This window comes from Struthio camelus, chromosome 8 (assembly GCF_040807025.1).
Source record: "Struthio camelus isolate bStrCam1 chromosome 8, bStrCam1.hap1, whole genome shotgun sequence".
Lineage (NCBI taxonomy): Eukaryota > Metazoa > Chordata > Aves > Struthioniformes > Struthionidae > Struthio > Struthio camelus.
The window spans coordinates 6,167,838-6,180,714 of record NC_090949.1 but is presented as its reverse complement, the minus strand read 5'-3'; the positions used below and the strand labels follow the sequence as shown (position 1 = coordinate 6,180,714).

At 38.3% G+C, this 12,877-nt stretch overlaps 1 protein-coding gene across 9 annotated transcripts in view; it reads right to left on the bottom strand.

The window, feature by feature from the left end:
* RALGPS2 (Ral GEF with PH domain and SH3 binding motif 2) overlaps window positions 1-12,877 on the bottom strand; it is a 163,526-nt gene that overhangs the window by 61,802 nt on the left and 88,847 nt on the right. For all 9 annotated transcript variants that reach the window (XM_068951778.1, XM_068951779.1, XM_068951782.1 and 6 more), the window contains 3 exons: window positions 11,148-11,237; window positions 5,859-5,951; window positions 1,891-2,017 (listed from right to left, as the gene is read on the bottom strand). In XM_068951778.1, coding sequence (XP_068807879.1) covers window positions 1,891-2,017; window positions 5,859-5,951; window positions 11,148-11,237 — 310 coding nt within the window. The remainder of the gene's footprint in view (window positions 1-1,890; window positions 2,018-5,858; window positions 5,952-11,147; window positions 11,238-12,877) is intronic.

Sequence of the window (12,877 nt, the reverse complement as noted above, 5' to 3'; positions counted from 1 at the left end):
AGACATCTGTAACAGAACCAACTTAAAATATTGCTTTCCAACATTTTTACTTAAATATTTTATATACCTATATACACATACAAATACACACACGCTTGCAAAGTAAAGAAATCTTTTTAAATATTAAACATATACACCAAAGCATAAAAATTTCTCTGCACAGCATTAAATATTAAAAGACCGTAACAGTAAGAGATCATGTGAGAGATCGTGTGACACGATCTGAAGAAATCTGACAGCAGGTTGACTTGAGACTTTTTGTAATTGGTGGGGAAAAGGTTTGGGCCTGGCTTCACATTTCCTAAATCACAACGTATACATGCAAAAGCTTCTGGAAAGCTAGAAACTGCATTTCAGAACTAAACAGTGGGAGTATACGCTATGCATGTACACATGATGGGAGAGCAGCAAAATAACATGCTTAACCACGTTTACATTACTGTTTGGCTGCTTCTTTTGTCCCTTTTAATTCAGGTCTAGTTTTAGTAACCACGTCACCAGCCAGGGTAACGTGGATAGTACGCCACACTGGCAGTTTTCACATACAGACTTCAGACAAGATAGGCTCATGTCAGGGGTCCATTCTAGGCATTACCAACTGCTGGATACATGAAAATACAGGGAATTTACAGCTGGGAAGATCACATCGGAATTTTCCTGGGAGCCACGGAACAGGGAAGCAAAAAGACAACAGAACGAAGAAAGAGAACTCCATAGGAATGCTTGTGATTAAAGTTATTACCGGTTCTCCATAGCGGTGTATTTTATTAACTGAACACAAAGCACATCAAAAAAAAAAAAAAAAAAGAAATCAAGTAACTTCACAAAATCTGAAGTTTTATATTTTAGATGTACCACTCCAGATTTTAACATCTATGAAGGTCTTGCCCTTCAACATCAAGCTATGAAGCAATCAAAACGACACTGACTGGCACACAGACCTCAGCATAACAAAATGTCAAGTTAAATAAATAAAATAGCCCAGCTAAATAAAGGAAAAAAAACAAACCCACACAGACTTCAGGAACAAAGAGACTAACATTTAATGAGCTTTAGTGACCACAGGAGGGTATCTTGAGTGTAAACAGAAAAACAACTGGTATCTGTAAAAACGTCCAACTATTTTTTCTCGAAAAGGAAGCAAATGGGTAAACATTTCTTTAATTTTATGCATCTACTAACATCTTATGACATCAAAGAAAAGCTACATGAACTTAAAAGAGCACACTTATCACTTTAAGTGCATGAAAATATTTCAAGTTGTTGAGTAACACTAGATTATCCTGGCAACAAAACCAATACATATTAAACAAAAACCTATTTATCAAGTTCTCCCAGATAAACAGGACTAGCACCTACTCATAAGTATTCCATATAGCTGAGGCAGGAATAACAATCCAATTTCTCTTGTCACTAACGTAATTAAAATGCAACAATACCCGCAGATTTTATCACGTTGCAAACGCTAAAAATCTACGTTTTATCTCACAGGTTGGTGATTTATAGCTCCTCATTATTTAAAAGCCATTATTACTGCAACAGTCAAGCATTTCGTTCCTGAAGAGCCCTACCAAGCATAACAGTTTAAGTACTTCTCCAGAAGTCAATCACCGTATCTATGCAACATAAGGGAAAATCATTTCCTAGAAAACTGATACTGTATGTAAAACCTGAATTGTTTGGGAGGGTTAATAGAAATTCTCTTTCCGAAGCTAAGGAAGATTTTTATTGCCACATACACAGTACCAAGAACCAACCAGACAGTTTCAGATTCTTTGCTTATGTACTGAACGTGTTTCATGGACTGCTTAAAAGATGGTATTCAGTTTCTGTAGTCATTGGAGAAATGTGTTCTCCTTTAACGCTTCCTTAAGAAATAGTTTAGCTTACCTAAATAAGGGATACACGGAGTCATCTTCAAGCTGCTGATATAGTCTCTAAGCCTTTTGTAATTATCTTCTTTACTCATAACGTACTCCAGCTTTTCAAATGTGGCTTTATCCTTCCGACTCAGTAACTAGAAAATAAGGAGAAAACAGATGAGCTAGTTTGATCATTATGATTTCTCTTTTGCCCTTAAAAGCATGGATTTAATCCTGTCCCTCACTTTTTTTTAAAGATGTCTTATTAATTAAAAATCACAGCATTTACTCTTTAAGGATGAGTGCTTTGAGAGTTTATTAAAAAAACTAGCTAGTTTGGGAACCAATTTTAAATTAGGCTTTCAGAAAAAACAATCAGTAAGGTGTACGCGTTGGTGTCCTAGAGGATCCTTCTGAAATAATACCAGTTTTCCAAAGAGTCATTAACTGAAATACATCGCAATTCCATGTGCTGTGTGCTTCTGCAATATTTTCATGCAGTTATTTATGCAATGCAATTATCCATCACCCCCCAACCCCCAACCCCCCACACGCCTTCCTTTGACAGAATTAACAGCAATTAAGCTGTCTGTAAGACTGGGAAACTAAGTAAAGTGGGACACATCTAGCTGAACCACTGTTGCAAAATTAAGTTAAAGGTCTAAATTAAAGCCCTTTAATATAAGATTTAAAGAAGAGTACCAAATGTTTAGTATAAACATTTCAGCAGAAGACTCGGTGTTCTAGTCTCCCGGTTACAATTTCACCACCATATAAAAATCCCCAGTAGTGAAAAACTTAGGTAGGTGCAGGTCGCTAAGTTTTCATACATATTCCCTTTTCTCTTTCAATTAAAATCAACCTATGTGATATCACGGTAGCTGAAATGAGATGTCTCTTCTGTAAAGCTGTGATTTCACTATCTAAATAACCGTTCTTTCTACGCATGATTTCCACACGCTAGTCTTCATTAGGATAACACACTGGCAAATTGAACAAGAGGCAATTGTTTTCAGAGATGCACTGACCTCACTGATATGCCAGCGATTTACATCTTTACCTTTGGCACCAACATTCAGATGAGCAGCAGCTCATGTTCAGCAAGACAGCAGCTATCTGCCAATTCCAGGACAAAGAAACAGTAGAGATGTATGACTTCTTTCCAACCATCCGAACATGGTATTTACCTTCTGAAGTTTATCTCAAAGATGGCTTATGATAGCCTAAAGCATTTTGTCTCTGTATAGTGTCTGGACGGTTTGTATGCAGTTTTGTAGTTTTTTGACTGAAAGGTATGACACGGCTAGCAGGAATTGTAATAGTGTGAATGTGGACTGGACTGAAGTTGATTGCATTTTCTTCAAAGTATGCCGATCTGCACAATCTTCTTCAAGCCTGATGCATCAATTTACACTCTCGAAACAGTCTCTGAACAAGTTAATCTCATGAATTTCCCCTGGGCTGATGGTGCAATGAGTATCACGTCTCCCCTTCCTGTGTTAATGTAGGAAAGGGCAGAGAATCTGACAATACTCCAAGCATTACCAGGCTGGACAGTAAGGGCCCAATTGTTATTTCAGCAGTTTTGGAGCTGCTGCTTTCTCTAAATAAACTTTCCACTGGCTCTTCTGGTATCTTATGCTCAAAGGATGCAAAGAATGCAAAGAGTAAACAGATGTACATATGCAGTGACAACAAAAGCTAAGAGTTCACTTTTACAGTAGCAGGGAAGTATTCAGAGCCCTGCAGCTCTCTCCAGTTACAGCACTCCAGGACTGAAGACCACCTTTGCGAAATGCCAGAAAGGAAAGCTGGGGTTTAAGGGCTCTGGTGGAGTAGGGCAGGATCCAGCAGAGCTAACTTCAGATGTCTAATAGTTATTTGGTTATGCTGTCCATCTCCAAGCTAGTAATCTATACTTCCTTTATATTAAATGGAGAGACGCAGTCTCAGAAAGGTTCATGATTATTTTCAAGCCTTGAATGGGACAAACCACCCATTAGTACTTATTACTTTCCAGACTTCAGGGGGAACACAGGCAATGGATGAGACGAGCAATTTTCAGACATGTTCAGACAGAATATCAGATGACACAAACTTCATCCTGTATTAGCGACATGACATTACCAAGCAAACATTTAATGGATTCCTGGAGCTCTCGATTCCATTACAAAAAAGTGACATTTTTTTTTGTGAGGGAGTGATTACATTTAGAGCAATTTGGCTTACTATGTCTAAAGCTGAGATGATTGTGGGTTGCTACAAACGCTCGTCTTCCTGAACGAAAGCACAAGGAAGATCACCACTGTAACAGGACTTAGTGCAGAAACGGGCAGGAAATGCTTCCCCAGCTGAAGATTTTGGACAGATATTGGATAGCTTATTCAAATGACAATAATGGCTTGGTGTCCCTTTTTGAATGCCTTCTCTTGCTTCTAATATACAGAAAGCCAAAGGCTTATTATGATTACTTCAATAATTTATAAATTGAGCTTCCAAGAGAAAGGCATCTAAATCAGTCTGCAGTACAGATAACTGGGAGCTATCCTTGCAGCTTTGCAAAGGCTCAAATAAGACGACGAAAAGCAGATTCCCTTGGGCTTGTATGAGAAATTAAACACCTGCAGAAACATGGGAGAGGTTACCCAGCATTTCAGAGCTTGGAGAGAGACTAACTCAAAAAAAGAAAATCAATATATATGCCAACAGCACAAGGATAACCCTCACAAGAAGTGCAAATCAGCATTTGTGGTTGACATAGCAGAAAAACCGGGGACTCCCGGGCCTGAATGGCATAATCGTGGTAGTAATCAATCTGGTATCACAATTTTATAGAACTGCTGAGGCTGCCTCAAAGTATCTAAAGGACAAAAAGCAGAAAAATAGAAGTTCTCTTCCAGAACATTTTGAAGTGTTGACTTCATTAGGATTTCCTTAGTGAGATTTGGGCATTTTTGAAATGAGGAATGTCTGTCTTTATGCATTTGCAAAATGAATAAGACAGAATTCTAGAGGAGTTAAGATTAACAGGAGTGAGTTATGCTCAATTTCGGTAGCACATTTATCAATTGAACAAGATTATCTTTTAGTTATTCCTGCCTTGGGGGATGAAAGTGGATGAGAAAGAAATCCCTTGTCAATCTCAATGCAAAGATGCACTGATATGTCTTCTATGAAAATTTTTAGCCTTTTTTAGGGACCTATTTATATGGACACCTTGCAGAGGAATACCTCAGTCACCTGACTACTTCTATCACACTTGAAAATGTCAAAGCTCATCTCTCCTGCTTATACAGCTCAATAACTACACGATGTACAGCTGAATCAAGCTCAGTATTTTCCTCATCTCTGTGATGTCAGTGAGTTATTCCTAAAAGTTCTACTGATCAAGGATGCAACTACACAAAAATCATATTGACATTTTAATCAGAAGTAGGTGTCAAATACAAATGTTTCCAAAGAACAGAATGATTTCTAAACTGTACAAAAGCAGACATACAAATATATAGCTTAGTGCACTTACTATAACTATGAAAGTTATGCTAACTACATTGGGTAAGACCATTAAATTTAGTTATCACTAAAAGAAACTACAAATCTTTTTATGGAAAGTGGATTGGTTATTTTGGATATCTGTTCTCCATTAAAAGAAATTCCAGCAGTTATATAAGCCCTTAAATGATTAAAATATGACCCACTCTGGCATTCATGATTTTCCAGCAACTAAATACAAAATAGCTTCTGGCCAAATTAGAAGGCTCTCCATTTAGCAGAGTCTGCAGGGAATGATTTTTCAAAGGAAAATGTTCCTATGCCAGAATGGAAAAAACTCAACAGGAAACCATTGACTTAAGAGGGCCTAGAAACATTATGTATGTAGCACAAGAAATCAAAAAGTATCTCTAATAATCATTGTATCCTTGAAAACAAGCTATAGAATTATAAAGTTTTTTAAGAATAAATTAAAAACCCTCCACTGTCCTGCTGCTTACTTACCGCCCACGTTTTAGTCAGCCTGAAGATTGGAGCGCTCTGTAGGCCCGACACAACTGCCATCAGAGCGTGCAGATTATTCAGCTCATACAGTTTCTGAGGACAAAAATATATACAATCACAAACAGCATTTCAACTGCAGTCAATAATGCATAGAGAATAAACAATGATCTAAACGTACACAAAGCCTTTTCAATGTGGCAGCATTACAGAAATCCTGTACGCTCTAAATTGATGATTTAATTAGCAAACTGACATGCACTCGCACCACTTTTGTGGTACCCCCTGCCTAATTTGTCAGTGCTTCATCTATACGATTTTGGATTACATCATATTAGCTGGTTTATAGTTCAGAGATAGCTCATAACACAATTGTCATCTCTACTTACTTCCTTTAAAAAAAAAATAATTGAATAAATTGAGGGGAGGGTCATATATAAGTAGTGCTGGAAATTTTCTGACATTCAGAGCCAACAAATTCCTTTCATAGCAATAGCATTCAATTCAACTTAACATGCTAAAAAGGATAACCCAGTCGGGAATGATGCAATCCTGGCAGCATTTAATACTGTAAAATGCATTTTGCACCACAGGTTTACAGAGCTATTGGTGCTGCATCAAAGCACCTAACAGAAAAAAAAAATTGTTGCAGGATGAAATCAAGTGGGTAATTTTGAAGAGCATGTACCCGAGTACTTCTCTCGTCAAAAGACGAGGCTGGGGGTCCGACAACTAAAACTAACTAGTGGAAAAGAGCAACAAGAACAAAAATCAAATGCACAACGCATCAGAACAACAGAAGTGGCTCTCTTGTAAGTCTACAAAACACTGCAGAGAAGTGCGCTTTCTTTCATCTATGGAACTTTGACCCATTCTCCCTTTTTTTCCCCTTCTGTCCCTGAAACCAATCAACCTTGACAAATTAATCATTAGTATTAGTATTCTTGCCCTGTAAAGTTTCAAAATGCTTCAGGAGAAAATGCTGTTCCTAGTGCCTTGCTCCTGCACATCAGTCGTTCTGATGGCTCTGAGAGCAGAATTACATTCAGGGATTTTTGGTGGGGCACACACAAACTGAGGCTTCACTGCTACAGAGAGGAAAAAAAAAAGTATTAAACAGAAATGGATATTCAACCACAGTATTGCAAGGTCTGTTCAACCCCTTTAGCAAATTCACCAAGGTAGAAAAGGATTACAGACAGAAACCCCAAACAAGAACAAGGAACCCTTACTTCTCAGAACACTGGGGACACAAGTAGTAAATGGAGTTTCTTCCCTTCCTTGAAGCTCAGCTTGCCTAAACTTTCTTGGTTATGAGGCCTTTCACAAGATAACAGCACAGAAAGTAAGACCAATTTAATTTGATTTTGCATAGATGCTGATTATAAGGGAAACCTTATTTTTGGAAGGCTGAAAGGGATATTGCAAGGATATTTTTCTACCTGGTGGTTTTGAAGCAGGGCAAATGCTTCTTACCAGTTAACTCAATGGCAGAGAACTACTATCTTAAAATAATAATAAAACAAAATAAAAAAACAAGTCCTCAAAAGTAACACTCAAAAATTCAGTATATAATGCTAATGGGTCACCCTAGTAGGAATTTCACACCACATGCCCAGAGCCCTACGGTTCTAGTACATCTATTGACACAGTAGAGTTATTTCCACACCTACTGAATAAGCATTTGTCTCTTCTAATCCTCTCAAGTGGACTCCTTCAAAACTACATGTAAAGGGCAATCGTTATTTTGTTGGGGGGTCGGGTCAGAGCGGTGACAGAATATTTGTCATGCATTGCTGCCCCGCTATCCTTCCAGAACCTTTCCCAACCACAAAGAGACAGCGGAAACACCATGTGGTCCCCGGCCTTCCAGCATCTCCACCAGGACTGCTCAGAGCAAGAGCTTCCTATCACATTCTTTCACAGTAACAGCAACATTTACAATATATATCTGCATTATCTTGTGATTTCTATCCTGGGAGGATGAAACATGGGACATTTCTGGAGGTCAAAATGGAAATTTAGTAGTTCTGGTGTCTGTCCAACCAGTCACACAATAGCCCATTTTGATTTCCGTATGTCCCCAGACAAGGCAATAAAGTTCACATCCTGAAGAGGGATGCAGGATAACAATGTAGCTGATTAAAAACGAAAAAAGGCTTTCCTTGTTGCTGCCAACACTGAAGCAGAAGTCATAGCTAATCACAATAGTCTGGGAACTTCAGGGGAAAGCAACTATTAAGTCCAATTAGTTCATGCACAAAGCAATTAACATGAGATACCATTAAAAGACTGCTAGCCATACAGTAATTAGATAGCGGTCGGCACAAACAAGTTCACTGCGGAGTGGATTTACAGCTTCCCTGAAGAAAAGTTGATTTGTGTGACCTATGGCACACGATTGCTTTGAAAACAGGTTTGGTGTAAACAGAAAATCCTTCAAATGGTATTAGCTGCTGTGACTTCATGTTAGCAGCCATACACAAGCAAAGCTAAGATAATACGTACAGTAAGAAACAGAGACATAAAAACACAAACGGCAATAAATTGTAATTTTACAATGCATAGCTAAGCGACGCTCAATCAACTTTAATTGTTACAGCACGTAACTGTCTCAAAGTTTAGCATTTCAGCAGAAACTGCTGCCTGTAGCCCACAGATGAGATCGGGCATGTTTGGGGTGGCGCGGCTGCGGGAAAGCCTGCAGGACCCAGCGTTCCCATGCAGTCTCCCATCCAGATACTAACCAGGCCTGACCTGCTTAGTTTCCAAGATCATTTCTGCACTATGGTCATTACAGGTGAAACTCTCTCCTCTACACAGGGGCACTCATCGATCATCTAGCAAATTTTTTGTACGTCCATTTCAAACAAAAATGCATATTCGTTTTTTAATACGTCTTCATCTTGTGTATTTTAAGTCTCAGCAGATACCAAAGAATATTTTAAAGATGTCCTTAGTGACTTCGCATTTTTAATATTCTCAGTCACTATGACCACAGCATGATTATTGAGCAAAGCTTGTGAAATCATAAAAAATTAACTTTTTGTCCAAAGTGTATGCAGTCATAGCCTATAGAAATAAAATATTAGAGACTTATTAGTGTTTTTTTTTCCTGTTGCTAAAGGAGTAATTTTCAACCAAGTATTCAGACATGCAAGTGATTATCACACATCTGCTGATTTGCAGAAAGTGGCTTGCTATTAGCCTGCAGTAACTGCTACCTAGCTTGATTTACCTTTGCTTTTTAACGACTGCTGAAAGTCTAAACTTGAACCTGACTGTATACGGGGTCAGCAGATGAACAGAGTCTGAGCCCTAAGTCTCCATCATCAGCAATATTTTCCTTCAACTTTAAATAAAGTTGTGACCCCACATAGCGCCAGGTACACTTGCCACATTGCGCCTCCATTTCAACAGCCCTAATCCTGTAGCCACACAGCCTTAAATGCCATACCACTCACTTTTGCAAAGAAAAATAAAGAACTCATAGGCCTGCTGGGATCCTTCCTTTCCTGCCCCTCTGTCACCATCACTGGCACACCAGCAAGAAAACGTGGCCAAATGCAAAGGCATTTACCCTAAGCTCTAAAGTCTTCCTAGCCACTCTTAAGGACAACTGCAGTTCACTATATAGCAGTGCACCTCCATACAAGACAAACTTCTCTTCAATATAATACTGAAATTCAATAATATGCTCCCTAAAATTATATTTACATATAAGCTCAAGTATGACTTATGACTTATTTATTAATACAATTAGCTGATTTTCAGGATCCACATAAATTTTACATAAAATTGAACGTGTAATACTAAGGTTTTGTCATAAGTAAAAACAAGTTCATTCATAACAAGAAAAATCTCTCTCTCCACACAAACTCAACCCTCCTCCCAAACACACACATTACTGTAAACTAGTGCCATCTGTCCACTCAGCAAAGAAATCTGAAAAAAAATACAGTAGCCTTGTGACACATCTCACTGAGGCAGCTTCCAGATTCGCTCACAGGTTATGTTGCTACATACTGTAAAAACAGCACCTCTCATTACTGAAAGGCAGCTTTCTCAAATTCATTCAGATTAGGGGGAACTAACAGAAGTACAAAGAGGGCAACAATTTCAGAAGTTTGAATAGAAACAACACAACATATATTTGGTCAAGTAAGGCCTTTCCTTGTAGAAAAAGACTGTTTAAAACCTTAATTTTAACATCTTAATAGAAAATTAAGATGCATGACCATGCCATCTCTGACTTTGCAGCACAGCAAGACACTAGGTTCAGGAAAGACCAATGGGTAGTGTGCCCCAGTCATGAAACTTTTTTTTTTAAACATTTGATTTTACTATAAATATTTTCCAGTCAACTGTTAAAATCAAGGAGGATGACCTTAGTTAACAAGTCCATAGTCAAAAACATTATGTACACAAAGCCATCCTCCATGCATAAGAGTTGCAACTTCAAACAAATAATGCATTTGAAAAATAGATACCAAGATAACTGACAATTTTAAAATTATTTATTAGGTTACCTGCAATGGTGACAGAAGTTAGCTGTAGTAACCGTCAGCCACCTTGTCACAGCAAAAACCTGAAAAAAATCCATCTCTTCACACTATAACAAACAAGTTTTTCTGTTTGAAGGGCCAGGACCCTGGTTCATCTACACTAAGTCAAGATCCGCTCACACTTTTCACCTAAGCATCAGTGGTAAGGCTTTCAGGAAGGCTTCAGGAAGAATATCGTAGGATAAGAGCTAGGTAAACATTGATATCTGCTATTTCACCTCCAAAACGTCTTCCGAGTTCAAATGTATTTTTGAAACTATGTTTCTGAAGTAAAATTTATTAGGTTGATATTAGCCATGCCACAACTGCAAGAAGAGGTGACAGACTCTCCCTTCAATAATAAAAAACAACAAAAAATGTACTTCGAACAGCATTGGTCAGAGCAGGGCTGGTTCTGTATGTAGTGTTTGGGTTTAACCAACATTAGAAAACAAACTGCATAAATTACATTACCTAGAAAACAGTATTTGAAATAAAGCATCATCATGTTTCCTTAGTTAAGCAATTGTTTTGGTAAACAAAAACTTCCATTTGGGGATTTTGGTTTGTTACTATTTCTGACAACTTTGTTACATATAAGCCAAACACCTTTCCATGTCAATAGATAAAACCACAACTAAATTGAGCGTCAGACAAATGTTTATCCACATGCATTTTTGAACTGACCAACTTAAGTATAAGAACTGTCATCATGATGAACCCCACAAGACACCCCCAAAGTTCTTACCTTAGCTGTTTTAATATAGTGGCTCAGAACCTCAGCTCTGATTTTTAAGGTTTGCGCATGTAGAATCTCTCTAACCACCCAGAAGCTTACCTAAAAGGAAGGAAAATGTACAGTTTTTGAAGTATACAGCTTCAATAATTACACCTCTAATATTTTCATTTCATGAACAGCATGAAGAAGTTATACAACATTCAATTTTCTCCTATAAAGGATGAATAGATACTGGAAAATGCAAGTGCTTACACTATAAAAATCCCAATGAACACAACTGAGATACTAGGTCTTTAAGTTAATATAATTAAAAGTCACAAACATGAACTTGCTAATTCCAAGATCAGCTTCTTAATTTCCTCGCTGAAATATTAGAAAGTTGCAGTTTTAATGCTTTGTTAGTGTAGAGCTTTACACAAATATTGAACTTTTGATAAATAATCATACTTCTGTTTTTCAGAAATGCAGCACTCCTCATATTTCACCTAGCCTGACCTAAACATTCAAGGAGACTTTAATCTCTCCACACAATTCATGGCAAATATTTTACCAATAGAAACTTGCAATACCCTATCTCACAATTAGCCTACTAGCCACAAACGACAAAAAACCCACAGATGATTCCTTTTCTTCGCAATTGCCTTTCATGTTAGTCAAAAGCTTAAACTGCCACCCTAAAGTCTCTTCTTAAAGCTAAATAACCCAAAGTCTTTCAACTTTTCAAAAAAATCATGCCCTCTAGAACTCTAATCATTCTCCTCCTCAGGTTCTCTTCATCTGGATAACGTTCTGAAGCACAGTGCCTAAAAGCAGACAGTTTTTCACAGCTGAGAAATCACTGAGTAGTACAGACTTTGTGTGCCATACTACTGCTTACGAACATCACTATTTTTTCCAGAACAGTGCAACGTGGCTTGCCTGTGCTATGCTCTGATCCGCAATAACCCCAAGATCCTCTGGTCTACTACCAGTCATGCGGGTAGCTCCCATCCTGCATCTGTGCAGTTTATTCCTGCCTAAAGGACTGTATTCATTATTCTTTCTTCAAATTTTTTAAAAGCATTTCTCCAGTTTGTCTAATCCTTCCTTCCCATATGTTTGCAATCTGTCTCAGTTTTAAGTCTTTCCCAAACATAACACCAGCACCTGTCAAAAACAGTGAAAAGAACAAGTAGCAGAATGGATGCCTGGGGACCTCCAGATCATCTATCATATTTGCCATGCAGGCAGTGAACCAGTCGTCCCCAAGACCCAACCTTCTGCATATAGCTAAGGCGGATGCCAACTGACTGGCTCTCAGCACTTTCACCTGAACTTGTTTCTCAGAGGGGAAAGAAGAGAAAGCAATGTAAGCTGTTGGGGAGCACGCAAGAACAGTGGGAAGTGGGGCCGGGAAAACAGACAAAGGACAAAGCAGCTTTAAGACCCATTTGGCTAGGGAAAGGGCAGCCGGCCAGCCAAAAGCAGGAGTTCACAGATGCCAAGACCTCCTCCTACTCCAGTCTCTCCAACATCCACTCAGCCTTCAAGCACCCTCAGATCCAGACAATTTGGAAAGCTCATTCAAGTGTTCTTGTAATCTTGTTTTCTACAGCGCTATTTTTAAATATTAGATGTTAATAGTGGGAGGGTGTCACTATTTTCTGTAGTTTCCCTCTTGTGCTTGAAAGCAACAAGAAGTTTATCCACTTGGTCCTGTTTGACCCTTCTACTCCGTATGCATTGAAATAATCGGAGCG